The 16442-nt window shown below is 36.4% G+C and overlaps 1 protein-coding gene across 3 annotated transcripts in view; it reads right to left on the bottom strand.

Annotated features, from left to right (window-relative positions):
* The window catches only part of ANKRD28 (ankyrin repeat domain 28), a 124743-nt gene extending 108638 nt beyond the window's left edge, over nucleotides 1-16105 (bottom strand). Inside the window, exons 1-2 of one of the 3 annotated variants that reach the window (XM_007470628.1) lie at nucleotides 15892-16105; nucleotides 13153-13236 (exon numbers count right to left, since the gene is read on the bottom strand). Coding sequence is in view for 2 of the 3 variants with exons in the window: in XM_007470627.1 (XP_007470689.1) it covers nucleotides 13153-13236; nucleotides 14345-14470 (210 nt within the window). In the remaining variant the exon portion in view is untranslated. Of the gene's footprint in view, nucleotides 1-13152; nucleotides 13237-14344; nucleotides 14587-15891 lie in introns of those variants that run through there. The other 2 variants (XM_007470626.1, XM_007470627.1) reach the window with 2 other exon arrangements.
* Between the last annotated feature and the right edge of the window lie 337 nt (nucleotides 16106-16442).

Here is a 16442-nt window from a genome sequence, read left to right as displayed (position 1 = left end):
AAAAAAAAAAAAAAAAAAAAAAAAAAAAAAAGTCAGATTACTGGTTACATTGTGGGGTGGGAGGAAACAGTTCTAATCACAAAGTGAGCACAAAGGGCGCTTGTGAGATGCTAGCAGTGTTCTGTTTCTTGATCTGGGTAGTGGTTACATTTAAATAATTCATCACATTCTGTATTTGTTCTACATATTTTAAATGAGTTATATTTCATAATTTTTAAAAGGTTACAAGAAAGGAGAAAAAAATCAGACATGAGTGCTTCAACATTCTTTCAAAATATCAATTAAAACACATTTGAACTAAGAGGAAACGTGCATCAAAAAATTGGGGGATGGACTTCCCTGGTGGCGCAGTGTTTAAGAATCCGCCTGCCAATGCAGGGGACAAGGATTCGATTCCTGATCCGGGAAGATCCCACATGCTGCGAGGCAACTAAGCCCATGCACCACAACTACTGAAGCCCGCGTGCCACAACTACTGAGCCCACATGCTGCAACTACTGAAGCCCGCGCGCCTAGAGCCTGTGCTCTGCAACAAGAGAGGCCACTGCAATGAGAAGCCCACTACACCGCAATGAAGAGTAGCCCCCACTCACTGCAACTAGAGAAAGCCTGAGCACAGCAACGAAGACCCAATGCAGCCAAAAATAAATAAATAAATGCATACATACACACATACATACATACATACACACATACATACAACTTTTTAAAAACAAGGAAATCCTTAAAAAAAAAATTGGCAGAAAAGACAGGCTCTGAAACAATATTTCAGCTTAAGAAAAGTAGCTTCCTTTGTTGGTTTGTCAAGATTCATTCTCCTGAACTAATGTTCAAAATGAAAATGAAAGTCTCCTGAATATTGGAAAAGAAAACTACGCTTACACCCGTGCCCTTCCCCCAACTACCATTTGGATCTACAAGGGAATTAAGAATAAAAATAGAAATTTTATTACTAGAAATTTGTGCAACGCAATCTGAAAACACTCAAACAAAATAATCTAGTTTCTATGTAAACAAAACACCAAAACCCTCACTGTACATATCTATCTTCCAAACTAATGATAAAAACTTGACATATAGCATTTTTAACTGTTTTCTCATACGAAGACAAATATATTCTAAAATGAATAAATTATTATTTTTTGCACTTGTACAAGAAAACATGCTTCAAATCACTTGGGTAAGTCATATTCAAATCATTGATTCTTTAGAAAAACTACTGAGGGGAAAAAATGATACATTATTAGTTTAAAATATTTATGTAATTTACGTTTTCCTCAACAAATAATTATGCTAAGATACAAAAAATATCTCAAGGTTTTATCATTGTTATTTTATGAAAAATGTATATTTAGTAATTAATTGACTCAAATCACTCACTTTCACAGCAGATAATCTAAAATTATCATCTAAAATATTTTATTTGTCAATACATGATTTGGGATAGGATGGGACAAGAAGTTTCCTTTCCCAAATCTGACTCTGGCTATTACAGGTACTTTGGTTTACATAAAATTACCAATGTATTAGCTATTTAGACTTGTTTATATGTGTCACTGTTTTGGCAACATGATCTGAATGAAAACTGAACCCCATGTTATCAAAAAACTATACACTTGGCTTTATTAGACAGTTCTTAACACTGAATGACATCTCTGAATCCCCTCTTCACCTGCAACGTTTCTATTATTTCCTGTGTTGCTTTTGTGTCATGCTCAGCAACCCTGCAAACTTTACTTCTATTTACTGAGTATGATTTAGACTTGTAATACAACAGTAAAGCTGCTTTCGAGGTTGTCAGGGAAATGCAAATGCTAAAAACTTTATTAAATGCCTTCCCTAAGAGCCAACTTCTGTTCCTGAGCATTGAGGGAAGATGGGATTTAGTCCCCTCCTCAGAGAATAGGGTGGAACAGGTCTACCTCCAGCTGTCCCTTTAAAGTCAATGCTCTGATAGATCATCAGCAGAATGGTGCAAATGATAAATTTATTTTTCACGAGAGCCTTTGCTTGCCTGAATTGCAAGCACACATGTTTTTTTGGTTTTGCTTTTTTTAAAGAATTCACCCTTCCTATGTCAAAGTGATTTGAATTGTCTAAACAAGTACTGATGGGAATGCAAGGCAAAAAGACTGTGGAAAGAAACCTGTTTAGCTTAATTGCACTTGGGCAACTGACAGTAGACTGCCCCCACCCACCAAACCCAAAACCCACACACCCCTGACACAAACAAGAAAACACCTACAAACAATACAGCCAAACACTCTGGATTATAAACTTGCTAAAGTCAGAGACTATGCCTTATTTTTATTTACTCATTTCTAACACTTTTTAAATGGCTACTACTTACAGTCGGCCTTCTGTATCCATGGATCAAAACTACTTGGAAAACAAAATTCCAGAAAGTTCCAAAAATCAAAACTTGAATTTGTCCCAGGCCAGCAACTATTTATATAGCATTTACATTATATTTACAGCTATTTACATACTATTTACATTGTATTAGATATTGTAAGTCATCTAGAGATGATTTAAAGTATACAGGAAGATGGGAGGACGTGCGTACGTTATACAAATGGCAAACACTACACCGTTTTGTACAAGGGTCTTGTTGAGCATCCACAGATTTTGGTTGTCTGGCGGAGATGGGGGAGGGTGTTCTGGAATCAATCCTCCATGGATGCTGAGGGATGACTATACTGGGTATAAATACAGAACACAAACAAGGTCTGTATCTCCAGAGAGTTACTGAACATGACACAAATAAATTGAGTGTTACAAAGGAGAAGTTCAGAGTGCTACAGCCATCTATTAGGCTAACATAATACTACCTCGGGGACTAGGAAAGGTGTTCCAGAAAAAGAGATACTTAAGTCTTGTATTAGTTTTCTATTGCTGCATAACAAATTACCATAAGTACAGCAGCTTAAAGCAACACTCATTTATTAGTTCACCAGTCTGTAGGGCAGAAGTCCAAGTATGGTATTGGCTGGGTTCTCTGCTCAGGGTAGCTCTTAAAGTGGAAACCAAGGTGTCAACGGGCTGTGTTCTCAAAAGGAAGCCTGACTAAGGGAAAAGGTCACTTCTATGCTCATTCAGGCAAAATTTGGTTCCTTGTAGTTGAGAGACTGAAGTTCCAATTTTCCTTCCTGACTGTCAGCCAGAAGGATCCCTCTGCTCCCACAGTCCCACAGTCTTTGGCATATGGCCCCCTCCATCTTCAAAGTCAACAGCAGAGAATCTGCCTCATATCACATTCCTTACTCCCTTTATTTCTGACTCTAGATCCAGATTTAAAGAGTTCATGTCATTAGGTCTGGTCCATCCAGCTAATCTCACTTTCCTAAAGCCAACTGTGCCAGATGTCATAAACTCATCACAGAAGTGCCATGCTATCATATTTACAGTACAGGAGATTATACAGGAGATGTACACCAGGGAATGAGAACTTTGTAGGCCGTCGTAGAGTTCTGCCTGACATAAGCTGCAATCTGCAGAATGAACAGAAATTGAAGACGAGGTAAAGGGAGTTGGAGACAATGTGGGCACAACTGATATCCTGAGTCGGGAAAGAGCATGAACAACAGGGGAAAAAAGTATGTATGACTGGTCTCCCCAATACCCAGCATGGTAAATGGCACATATTCGTCAAGGGAATGAACCAACACACCAAATTATATCAAATTAGGCTATCAAGAATTTACTAAGGGCTTATATACTTACGGCTACAAGAGAAAAGCTAAGAGCTTTGCTGTAATAGTAACCCACTGGGCAGAAATGAGGGGTGTCAAGCCAGGGGAGACAACATGGGCAGAAAACTGAACTGGACATTCACAAAACCAGGCTCTTAAGCTATTTCTGCTAAATGGAAGTGACCAAATAAACTCCAGGGGTCTTATTTTTGCCTCATCTATAACAGATGATGTAACTACTAGACCTCCAAAATCCCTTTCCAGTGCTACCTGTCTTACACAGTGGAAGGCATGATTCTTGCCCTGGGACAAATTCTATTTAAGAAGTTTTGAATCTAGTATTAATTCATGTTGTAATCTAGATATTGCTCTATCAGTAGTAATATTAAAAAGACAAGTCCACAGAGCATCCTATTCTAAATACTGAATTTACTCTCTTCTACAAATTTAGCAGTAATCAGATACTCCTAGGCTAAGGCTTACTTGCTTTTCATAAAAAAATAAAACGCCAAAATTACATATCAATACCAGGTCTTATAAGAGTAAGAGGGAGCAGAGGTGATGCCATCTATGATTGGGCAATTTTGTTTTTGGTTTCTTTTTTTCTTTTTTTTTTTTTTGGCCACACCTTGCAGCATGTTGGATCTTAGTTCCCTGACCATGGATCGAACCCGTGCCCCCTGCAGTGGAAGCGCAGATTCTTAACCACTAGACCACCAGGGAAGTCCTTGATTGGGCAATTTTAATTATCAAATGCAACACCAGTGTTTTGAAAACTAATGTACAGAATTTCTTTTTAAAAAATACTGCTGGGGCTTCCCTGGTGGCGCAGTGGTTGAGAGTCCGCCTGCCGATGCAGGGGATACGGGTTCGTGCCCTGGTCCGGAAAGATCCCACATGCCGCGGAGCGGTTAGGCCCGTGAGCTATGGCTGCTGAGCCTGTGCGTCCGGAGCCTGTGCTCCGCAATGGGAGAGGCCACAGCAGTGAGAGGCCCGCGTACCGCAAAAAAAAAAAAAAAAAAAAATACTGCTGGACTACAATAAAAAATTGCCATTTCACAAAATATGTAAGGTGTAAGTGTGAAAACATTCAGTGGAATGTCAGTCAGCTGTTTCAATCAATAAAATGCTTCTCAATGGCTTTTCCAGAGCTATGTATATTTTTAATAGGCATATTTCCCTGAGTTGAACAGACAGGGCTGACAGTCTGGGGAGAAAACCAGAATTAGAATTCTCAGGACAGAGTAACAGAGAGGAGAGGATGGTACAAGGAGAGAATCTCAGAGACCTGCAGAATATCCCTTCGTGTACTCCACTGAGTACTGAGCAGCACATGACGTGTGTAAGAATACCAAATGGAAACTCATGAAAAGAAGCATCCAAAATAATTAAAGCAGTGTTTCTCAACCTTTTTTTTCCTTATCACCCTGACCCAAGAGCCTTTTTAGATTTTTTTCTCCCTAATTGCCCCCATGAAATTTTAATACCACTGTATACCTAATTTATACACTTCGGCCCTTTAGAGGGCCACAAATCATGGTACTATGTAAGATTTTTCACACATACGCACACACACATGCATCCCAACAAAAAACACAATTTTTGCCAAGTTGGAGGTGATATCACCATCAATGAGAATGCACGCATTAGACGGAACAGTGCCTGGTTCGCACACAGGAAACAGTGTCCTGTTCCTACCAGCCAAACCAGAAAAACTCATCACTCCCAGAACCTTGGATAAAGTACTCAGGAAAAATTACCTCAGGAGTGGAGAATAATTAGCCTATTTTGAAATTAAATAACATTTATAGTCGGAATAAAATTTATAAAATATGGATAAATCTGCAAAAGATGTAAATGTGGAATTACAAAATTTGCTGAGGGAAATTAAAAATGACCTAAATAAATGGAGAAATATAACTTGTTCATAGGTAAGGAGAACCAATATTGCTAAAATGTTGATTTTTGCCAATTTCATCTATAGATCAACACAATTCCAATTTCCTTTTTCCCCAAAAGACTGACAAACTGATTCTAAAAAATTCACATAGAAATGCAAAGGACCTGGAATAGGCAAAACAATTTTTTTTTTTTTTTTTTGCTGTACACGGGCCTCTCACTGCTGTGGCCTCTCCCGCCGCGGAGCACAGGCTCCGGACGCGCAGGCCCAGCGGCCATGGCCCATGGGCCCAGCCGCTCCGCTGCATGTGGGATCCTCCCAGACCGGGGCACGAACCCGTATCCCCTGCATCGGCAGGTGGACTCTCAACCACTGCGCCACCAGGGAAGCCCAAGGCAAAACAATTTTGAAAACGAAAAAAGTTGGTTTCAAGACTTATTATAAAAGTATAGTATCATAATGGTGTGGTATTGGTGTTGAGCTACACAAATACGTCAATGGAACATAACAGAGTCCATAAATAGATCTACACATATATCGACAATTGACTTTTGGTAAAATGCAAAGGCAAGTTCAGTAAAGAAAGTATAGTCTTTTCAACAAAAAAATTGTTTTCTGACCACGCCTTGTGGCTTGTGGGATTCTCAGTTCCTCGACAAGGGACTGAACCCAGGCCATGGCAGTGAAAGCCCAGAATCCTAACCACTAGGCCACCAGGGAACTCCCCTTTGCAACAAATATTTTAACAACTGGATATATCCATATGTAAAAAAGTGAACTTTGACATACACCTTGTACCACATGCAATTATTAACTTGAAATAGGCTGTAGATCTAAATGTAAAATTTTAACTATAAACTTCTAGAAGATATGAGAAAATCTATGTGACACCAAGAGAGACTTTTTTAGACACATCACCAAAACAAAAATCCATAAAAGAATAAAACTGATAAATTGGACATCATCAAATTTTTAAACTTCTGCTCTCCAAAAACACTCATAAGAGAGTGAAAATAAAGCCAGATTGAGGACTTGTGTCCAGAACATATAGAACTCAAAAGTAAGAAACTATCCAATAAGGAAAAAAATAAGCAAAAACATTTGAAAAGACATTTCACCAAGGATACAAAGATTGCCAAGAAGTAATGAAAAGATGCTCAACATCATCAGTTATCTCAGAAATGCAAATTAAAGCCACAGTGAGATACTCATCTATTAGAATGTTTAAGATTAGAAAAGACTAATCATACCAAATATTGGCAACGTGTGGAAAAAACTGTAGTTCTCATATCCCGTTGGTGGGAATGTATAATGGTATAACCAGTTCGGAAAGAGCTGGCAGTTTCTTAAAAAGTTAAACATACACCTACCATATGGTTTGACCGTTCCATCAACATATATTACCCAAGAGAAAGGAAAGCATATGTTCATACAAAGACTTGTAGACATGCCTTCACAGTAGCTTTATTTGTAATAGATGAAAAAGAAAAACAACTAAACTCCATCAACAGGTGAGTGGATAAACAAATTGTGTATATTGATACAACTGAATACTATTCAGCAACAGAAAGTAATGAACTGTTAACACATGCCTCAACACGGATGAATCTCAAAATAATTATGCTGAGAGAAAAGAGCTAGATAAAAGGAGGACATCGTATAAAGCTCTGGAAAATTCAAATTAATCTATAGTGACACAAAGCAGATCAGAGGTCAGGGGCAAATGGAATCCTTTGGGAATGATGGGAATGTTAACTATCTTGATTGTGGTGATCGTTTCACAGGCATATACCCACCCATGTCAAAACTTATGAAATTATACACTTTAAATATATGCAATTTATTGCAATGTCAATTATACCTCAATAAAACTTAAATAAAAATAGGCTGAGGTGCTAGATGAGACTTACCAGACCAATCAGTAATTTCAGCTCAGGCTGAAATTTAGGACACAATCTATGAAATTTTTACTATGCTATATAACTATCATTATTTACCCACCACCAATTTATACAAACATGTCCACTAAAATTGCTTCAAATAAAGAACTTAGAGGACATTTAGTCTATTTGGAAAGTTGATAATATATTTAAATAATTCATAATAAATCCCAACATTCTAAGTTTTGCTTCCATGCTCTCGCCTTCTGAGTCAGCCTACACTCTGTTTATGGAGTGTGTATCCCTCTAAATAAACCTTTTACTTAAAAAATAAATAAAGTTTTGCTTGCCCACCAGAATGTCTGTTTACTTGGTGAATTTATCTCATTTATTACCAATTAGCAATAAAGACTAATAATAACCCAAATGCCCTCCACGAGGGGGATTGGTTAAATAAATTGTTATAAACACCTAAGTGTAGAACTATGTGATTATAAAGAATAAGGAAGCTCTCTCTAGACTGGTATGGACTGATTCCCCAAATATACGGGATGAAAAAAAGGAAAATGAAGAAACATATATGCCAAATAAAAAACAATGAATGGAGTACAAAGATAAATCACCACCAGTTTCTAGCTGAAAAAACAGCTGGTTTCATTAGACAAAACCTCCTTTGTTTCAGGACCAGCATAACAGCCATTTAGTCACAATGACATGGAACATACGCTCGTTTATGGATCTTGGAGGGAACAAGAACATTGGTGAAGAAAATTTTAAAATCTGAGGCTGAAATCTAGAAGCACTGGCAAGAACAGAGGAGAGGTGCAGTTTCTAGGGATGGAGAAACTACAGGGCAACCCTCTCCAGGGTGGAAGCCGACCTGGTTCTTCTCTCTTCACCACCTCCCCGTTTCACCCCACGCTCTGTGGAAGCCAGCTGGGAACTGGGTGGGTACACTTGATATGGGGCTGGAGGTTTGCGGGCCACAATACTAACTACAGAAGACCATGTACACACATACAGTTTTGGGACAGAGAGTTCATATAACCTCAAGTAACTGAGTTACTTGAGGAGGTTTTTAAGAACCTCTCCAGAAACATCAACAGCTTGGGGTACTGACAGCCAGCAGAAGCAACTTGTGGTCACAAGAAAGATTTATTAAAGATTAGAGCACTTCTTGCTAATTTCTAGAAAAGACTAGAGGACACTGTGAAGAATGAGGGTGGGTGGAATTCAGGCAACCTGTGTAAATTTATAGTTTACTACTTTGTGTAAACTGCCAACTAACTTATTACAATAATAATGAAAACAAAGGAACTGCTTGTGTGATGTACATCCACGTACGTGTATGTATTTGCCAAACACTTCACCTGACAAAGTAAAAGCAACATCATTTCAATGATCCCAGAAAGTATTTTTGAAAGCTTAGAAGATGTTAATAATTTTGAAGACTACTTTGGCAAAATCAATCCCAAAATATTCTGAATAAAAAAGTACATCTAAATTCAGAAACCAATATGTAAAATATACAAGGTAGCATTTTCAAAATTATCAAGTTTATATGATACAGGCAAGATCTACTGACTAGCTCTTAATCAATTCTTTTGAGTTTAAAAAGGGTCACAGTCACAGAAGTCATAATCTAAGACTTCCTGTTTTAAACACTAAAAATGGTGTTGGCTAGATTATAATTACCCCCAGTCTGACACTACTTCGAATGACATTTTTAACCAGCCAAAGAACATGGCACTAAGGGAGGCTTGTTTATTCACTCATTTGCAACGCTAAAATTTAATAGCACTTGACTATGAAAATCAGGATCACATTTGTATTACAGATTAAAAGGTAGGAGTCCACAAAGAATGTGGACATAACTTTTAGGGGGAAAAATCCATTTTTTAACAATTATTGCTTTATGGCACTATTTGGCAAAAGAAAAAATATTTCTCTCCAATTTACTTTTTTATTTCCCAGCTTCTGTCAAATCTACATAGGTTCAAATGTCTGTTCTGCTATATACTTTCTAAGTTTTAGTTCTGTCACCTATTGGTGGGATGGAAATGTTAACCTACCAACTTTACAAGATTGCTGTGTGAGTTAAAGCAGGTACCATAAAAATGTTTAGGTACATCACTGTCTCTGAAATAAAGTCTATAATTAACACCAATTTCTATCACTGTGGATTAAGAAAAACAATTTCTGCTTGTAGAAAATTTTCTTATAAAGTCATACCTTTCCTCTGAAATGTGTTATTAATATTTCAAATTTAATTATTTGGGCTCCACAACATGGCATGGCATTAAGTTCTGGTAAATCCTAGACAAAGGCATTTATTATTATTATTATTATTATTATTATTATTATTATTATTATTTTAGCCACATAAACCTGAAAATACAAATGAAACCTTCTGGGCAAAATCAGGAGGTCATTCAAGGTCACTTGGAACTTTTAGAGCATCCCAAATTTGGGGTGTGAAAAAAACATGAAGGCCATTAATGTAATCCCACACATTTTACAAAAGAAAAGTGAGTCATAATAAGTGAAATGGATTTGTTCATGTAGCATAAAGGTAAGAAGATAGAAGCACTTAGGTCTTACAACTTATGCTCCAACTGTTCTTTACATTATGTATACCAATCTGCCTTTAAATTTTTTTTGACCGTTTCACCTGTTTGTTTTACTTATTCTTCTAAAAGTTTGCTATTTCAACTATTTTTAGGCAATAAAAAATCTTCTTCTCCTAGGTTACCTATCCAAACAACTATTTCCCTTTTATTCCTTCATGAAAATGCTGATTTTCTCCAGATACGGAGTGCAATATAATCACTGATGATAAGCCTCTCACCCTAGGGGATGAACCAGGTGATGAACAATGACTGATCTAAGCAAAAAGTTAATCCCCTTCTACCTCTGCTGGTGGACTGGTTTACAGTGGGCTTGTAACAGAGGAAACTCAGCGGGAGTTTTGTGGGAATTCTGGAAAAGATCTTTTTGCTTGATTAAAAAAGGAAATGTACAGGGAGAATTTCCTTTCCACTTTCTCTGGCTGTTTGTCTTGAGTGCAGGATACAGCAATCATTTCTTTACCAGGAGAAGAAAGCCAAGAGTCTCACAGAGAAGCTCACTCAGAGATACGACATTACTGTCTTAACCAACCCCCCACCAATCACCTTGTTCTGGATTAAATTACTATATAAGCAATAAACCTATATTTACTCAGTCAACTACTTGTGGCCCAAAGCCTCCAAATATAAAACTCCAGTATTTTCTAGTGAAATCATCTCAGCTAGCTTCTACAATAAAAGACTTCCTTCTCAGACCAAATAATATGAATGTGTAATATTTTATATTAGTTTTTTAAAAAATCAATTAGGTGTGTTACTAAGAAAGATGCTATTTAGTGATCCACAGTATTCAGAACTTCAGGATATGACTCAAGAAGCTAACCTAAAATAATTAACAATGTTTACTTAACAGTATAGAACCAAATGTGAGCTCTTTTACCCACTCTAAAATTTTATAAAAATAACTGCAAAAAATGTAAATTTCAAAAAGTCAGCTGTTATTCTCAAATACTCATTTAAATAAATCTATTTTAGAAAAACACCACTGTCGCACTGACATAAAGCTTAAAAATATTTTATCACCTATCAAGAGTGAGTGGGTTTTATACTACAAAACAGTGTAAGTTTTATTACACACACCTGCACATACACAAACATACATACCTGCCTCTTAAAACTCTATGCGATTCCTTAGAGGACAAAAATAGAAAAAAAAAACAAACACAAACTACCATCCTAAATTAGAACAATGGCCAAAGACTTAACACATCTGATAATTATGACTATACTCTCAACTGTGAAGAGTCACATGAGAAAAGCAACTGTAAAAAAATTTGTCAAAAACTCATGAATCACTGAAGACAAAGTCACTCTCATACTGATTTGAAGCACTAACCAGACTTTTAGTTCTAAGCTTGGTTCTAAGTTTCAGAGCAAGAGAACAAGCTAGTAGATGTTAAGAAACGATGTTTTAAAAGTAAGCAAGGAAAGGAATCTATAAGGAGAAAAGCAGAAGCTAAAAGTCATAAAAGTTAGGGGGTCACACACTAGTTACGGATAACACAATACCTCCCAAGGACATCACAGCAGAATAAACTGATGCTCAAACATGATTTTTTGAGCATAAAATTTTAAAAACTTAAGATAATTTGATTATTATGGCAGAAAAGCAGTTGGCTATAATGAGACTTTGTAATGATGGAGAAATTAACCATGGTAAGTAGGATTATATTCCAAACTTTCTCACCAAGATGAGATTTGTTAGTTCTATTTAAAACAAAAAATACTAGAGTTAAACAGAACAGAAAGCCTTTTTCTCCTTTTCCTCAGTCTATACACCTATAGTTATTTTCTGTCTTACGGAAAGTAGACTCTCTAGAACACCCCAGTTACGTAAAGTGACCAGCGCTCCGTTTAAAATAAATCCTGAACTAGGTGCATGTTTCCAATAAATATAAACTTAAATGCAATTCACTTAGGAATGTTTAAGGCAAAAAAGTGTAATGATGAACCATTTTAGTTAAAGTTTCAAATCTATTCAGTTAATTCAACCTTTAAAAATAAGATAAATACCTCTTATATCTACTTAACATCAAGTGGTCACAATAGTACTGTCCAAAAGAATGAGGGAAAAGATAAGAGTTGGAGATGAGCTGGCAGAGCACAGCTTTCTTAGAACCGGCCAATCAATTCCAGGTCATCTGTTTTGCTGTTGCTATAGGGACCTTAGGAATCATGACCTCTCCCTACTCTCCATCATTCAGAGAACTGAATTATGTATAAAAAAGATACTGAAAACAGTCACTTCCAGTAAAAACATATACATTAATAAATTTGATCTTATTATAGTTAATTATATATTTTCAGCCTCAATTTAGTAAATTATAAAACGTCTGGTCACTGGAGAAACATATATGGAAGGAAATTATCCATATGCCCACTCTTTCTAAAACTGTCCGTCATGTCAGTCCTGAATGTTAAATCCACTGTATCTTTAAAAGTCTGAGGAATTTTCAAACAATATGTCTTTATTTACTGCGAGACCCCAAACAGATGAGTCTTTGTGTATAATGTTATTCACAGAAAGTAAATTTGATCTCACAATCAAGTTAGATGATATAAATTTTACAGACATGTCTCTTCTTTCAAGTTCACAAAAAAAGAACCCTCATCTGAAATGCACACAAGTATTTAACAGTGAAGTGTCATGATGTCTATAACTTACTTACAAATGGGATTCAGCAAAAGAAAGAAAAAAATATATGTGTAGTATAAATATAATCTGTGTAAATATGGGAGAGAAAGCAAATGTGGTAAATGTTATCAATGCTGGATATAAGTGGACGTTATATGGGTATTCAAAGTCTTTTTTCAACTGTTCTGTGAAAAATTTCAAAGTACGAAGTTGGGGGAACAAAAAACCCGCATTGGCTCCTAGTTCTCCTGTGCTTTAGTCATTACCCTGAATATATGTCCAGTCCCTTCCTGTTTGCTTCAAGACCCTTCTAACCCTCGTTTAAAACAGCTGTTACAGAATTGTGTTATGCCTTTTAACAAAAATCATAACTCTAGGAAAGTAGGTTTCAAGGCTGGTATCAGTGAAACTGTTTTACCTGAAAGTTAACATCTTCTTTCTTAAATATTAGTGCTCGAACTTCATCAGGATCTCCATTAAATATAGCTTGCACCAGTGATGGCTAAAATACAAGAGAGTAATAAAAACATTAATCACACCACATGGATGATTCTAAAGCTATTTCCACATAACTTTTAAATCTAAAAATTTTCTTCCCTATCATAATAATCACTTGGCTTTTGACATGAACCAAGTTTCATGGAGTCAAATCATATGAAAGTACAGGATTCCTCCTTGGAAAAAAAAATCCTAATTAAAAAAAAATATCAATATCGTATGACCAAAATTAGGTAGCATAAGCATAATCAGATTTTATTTTATATGAGTGGAGGCCTTCTGAATATACATACGGTAAAAAGAAAGTCTCTTCCAAATACAAGTGTGACATCTCAACATCTATTTGTGGGATATAACTTGTCAAACAAGTAGTTCCTAGCCCATGTGGAGGCCCACGAAGGCCTCCTTGAAAAGTTCTGTTTGGGGCACCAAACAACTTGCATGCGTTAGTATTACATGTATAAAGATAAAAACCCAAAGAAAGAAAATCTGGCCGTTGATGAAAATCACTACTATTCAAAGACCAAAAATTACTGTAAACCTGAATAGCATGAAGAGGCAGACACATGAACATCTAAATATAACAAGTTCTTAATCAACGACACAGCCTCCCTGATAAGGTACCATATTATACTAGTCAAACAAGAAGTCAATTGACAACAGCATTAAAAATAAGATTAAAGATGAAGTCTGACTCTTTTTCATATAACAGCCTTGCATGTAAATACATACAATTCATTACAGAAAAGGCTGTGCCTCGGTGTTGCTGGCAGTAGTCAACCTTTCCTAAAACATACAGTCCCTCATTCCTGTTACATCAGTTTTTAAAACCACTAAGTGAAAACAGAAATGTGGGTGCTATAACTACTATCCTCAAATTATTTTTAAGTCTTTTTAAGAGATTAAGAGATAAAGTCTGAAATGTTATCTAAATATCTGAAAAAGTGAAAATCAGAAATGTGTGCATTCATATACAAGTAATATTGCATCATATTCACACACCTATACTGCTTTAATTTGGGTTTTTAATGAAACTAGTGCAAATTACATTTATTCTTAAAAAATAAAATTTATCCTACTAGTTCAGCAGTATACAGTAAACATAAACTCTCATATCTTACCAAAACACTTCCCGAAGGTGGAGAATGTAGGGACTTATTTTCCTGTGGCAACTTAGAAATGAATGCAGGAGACTCATCTTCTACCTCCTCCAAAACAACAATACACACTCGACTCATTCGCTCTTTTAAAAAACTGAATTCTAAGCTATGTGATAAAAGTCACAGTTGGAAGAGCACAAGTAGTTTTTCCTCCTCTTCTGTATAACACTTAGAATCATTCTCTGAACAGCGCAGCTGGTTTTTTTAAGTTAATAAATACTATCGGAAAAAGTGAAGTTTAAAATTATAACTACATACTTGTAACTTACTAAGAAAACAATTCTGTTATTTTCTGTTGGGTTACTGTAAAACTCAAAAGAAATTTGACATCAACATGTCATAACTAAAACTGAGTCCAGGACAAGCTCATTTAAAAATATTTTTCCCCTACCAAAACAGTCATCATATCCCTCTGTTTCATAGAAATTTACTTGCATAAAACGATCACTGTCTGGGTGACATCAACACACGCTGCAGAATAAGATGAGAAACAACTGCTGTGACAGAGAAGATCGCAGCTGTACCCACTCTTGCCTGCAAGGTCATATAGTTACCAGTAGCTGGCTTGCTTATAATTGAAAACAAAAAATAAAATCTCATTGTTCTGTTTCCACTTCTAATTTGTCTTCATTTCTTCAGCTTCACTGGTTTAATGCTGATACTATCCAGAAAAAAAATACATCTAGAGCTCAATACAAATTCTCAAAATGTTGCTCAGAGGTTGACAATTCTTTCTGTGTTTGAGAAAGAAAAAAAAACAAACAACACTCTGCATTAATAGCAAAGCTGCAGTACATTTACATGCGATGAGTCAGACCACAAGAGACAACAGGACTCTTGGTACTAGAATACGGCTTGAATAATCCAGATATTACATATAAGAAACACAGTTAGCTTTATTCCCATCGACAGCATAGGCAAGGCAGAGCGTTCATTCTTCCTCCATCAGGCAGTGGTCTGTAGCTGCTCCAGCAAAAGGACACAGGCACCAGGCAGAAATGGTGTTAGCGGAGAATCCGAATGGAACAGGCAGGCTGCGAAGGAATTAGAAGGCATCTGAGCTCAAATTACTGCTTCAGGCTTTTCATTTTTAAAAAAGAGAAGGGGAAAAAAAAACCCAGTAGTTTATCATTCCAGTGTTTTCTTTGATCTCCACATGAATACAGCTTCCATTAAAGACTCTTCATTCAGAGGAAGAAACAGCAGACTGTGCATCTTCTTTGAGCCAACTACTTTATTCAATCATCTGCCTCTGTGCCAGTATAGTTTCCTTCCACTGTGAAAACCGCTACAGTTACCCTTTTCAGTCGATTTCAGATGCTTTCCTGTTCCTCAGATGATCTTGCAAAATGCCAATGACACCTCCAAATGAGTAGGTCCTTAAAAAATAACCTCAGGATCGGAGCCACAGTAGCATTTCAACTGAGCAACAGTCTGAAGAGCAAAGACTGCAGAACCGCAGAATGAAATGCCTAGTAATGCTCACATGTTACACTTACCAGAGAGCTGAGCTACTGCTCAGGATGCAACTTCCTCTAGCAGGAGAAAAAAAATAGTGCATTTGGACAGCCTTCACAATGAGAAGGTTCATGCCAGTTCTGTGACTAATCCAGATCAAACTAAAAAACTCTGTAACTGAAAAATGAGTGCGCTTTTAACATTTTCCACGAAAAGCCACAAGGAAATCTGGTGTACTGCCTCTGCTGACTAACACTGGTTTTAGCAAGTAAACAATTCCAAACAGCTTAACTGCTTTCATATGTTATAAAATAGCAAATGTTTAACCCTATAGTGACAGCTGCAGTGATAATGTCTGCAGTGAATCCGTAAAAGAGAACTAAAGCATTTTATGAGAATATAAATACCATGAACCTAACGTTTTCTTTTTCTTATTTTACCAAGACCATTTTCAATCTGCTAGATGTTATTTTCAAGAATGCACAAAGTTTAAACAAAAGAAATTTAAGATTTACTAACAATTTCTAAGTTGTCGAATTTAAACAACCAAGTCATATTGTGAAAGGGAAAAAATAAAAATTTCATATTTTAG

This window comes from Lipotes vexillifer, unplaced genomic scaffold (genome assembly GCF_000442215.2).
Source record: "Lipotes vexillifer unplaced genomic scaffold, Lipotes_vexillifer_v1.1 scaffold418, whole genome shotgun sequence".
Taxonomy (NCBI): domain Eukaryota; kingdom Metazoa; phylum Chordata; class Mammalia; order Artiodactyla; family Lipotidae; genus Lipotes; species Lipotes vexillifer.
This window is presented reverse-complemented; position numbering and strand designations above follow the sequence as displayed.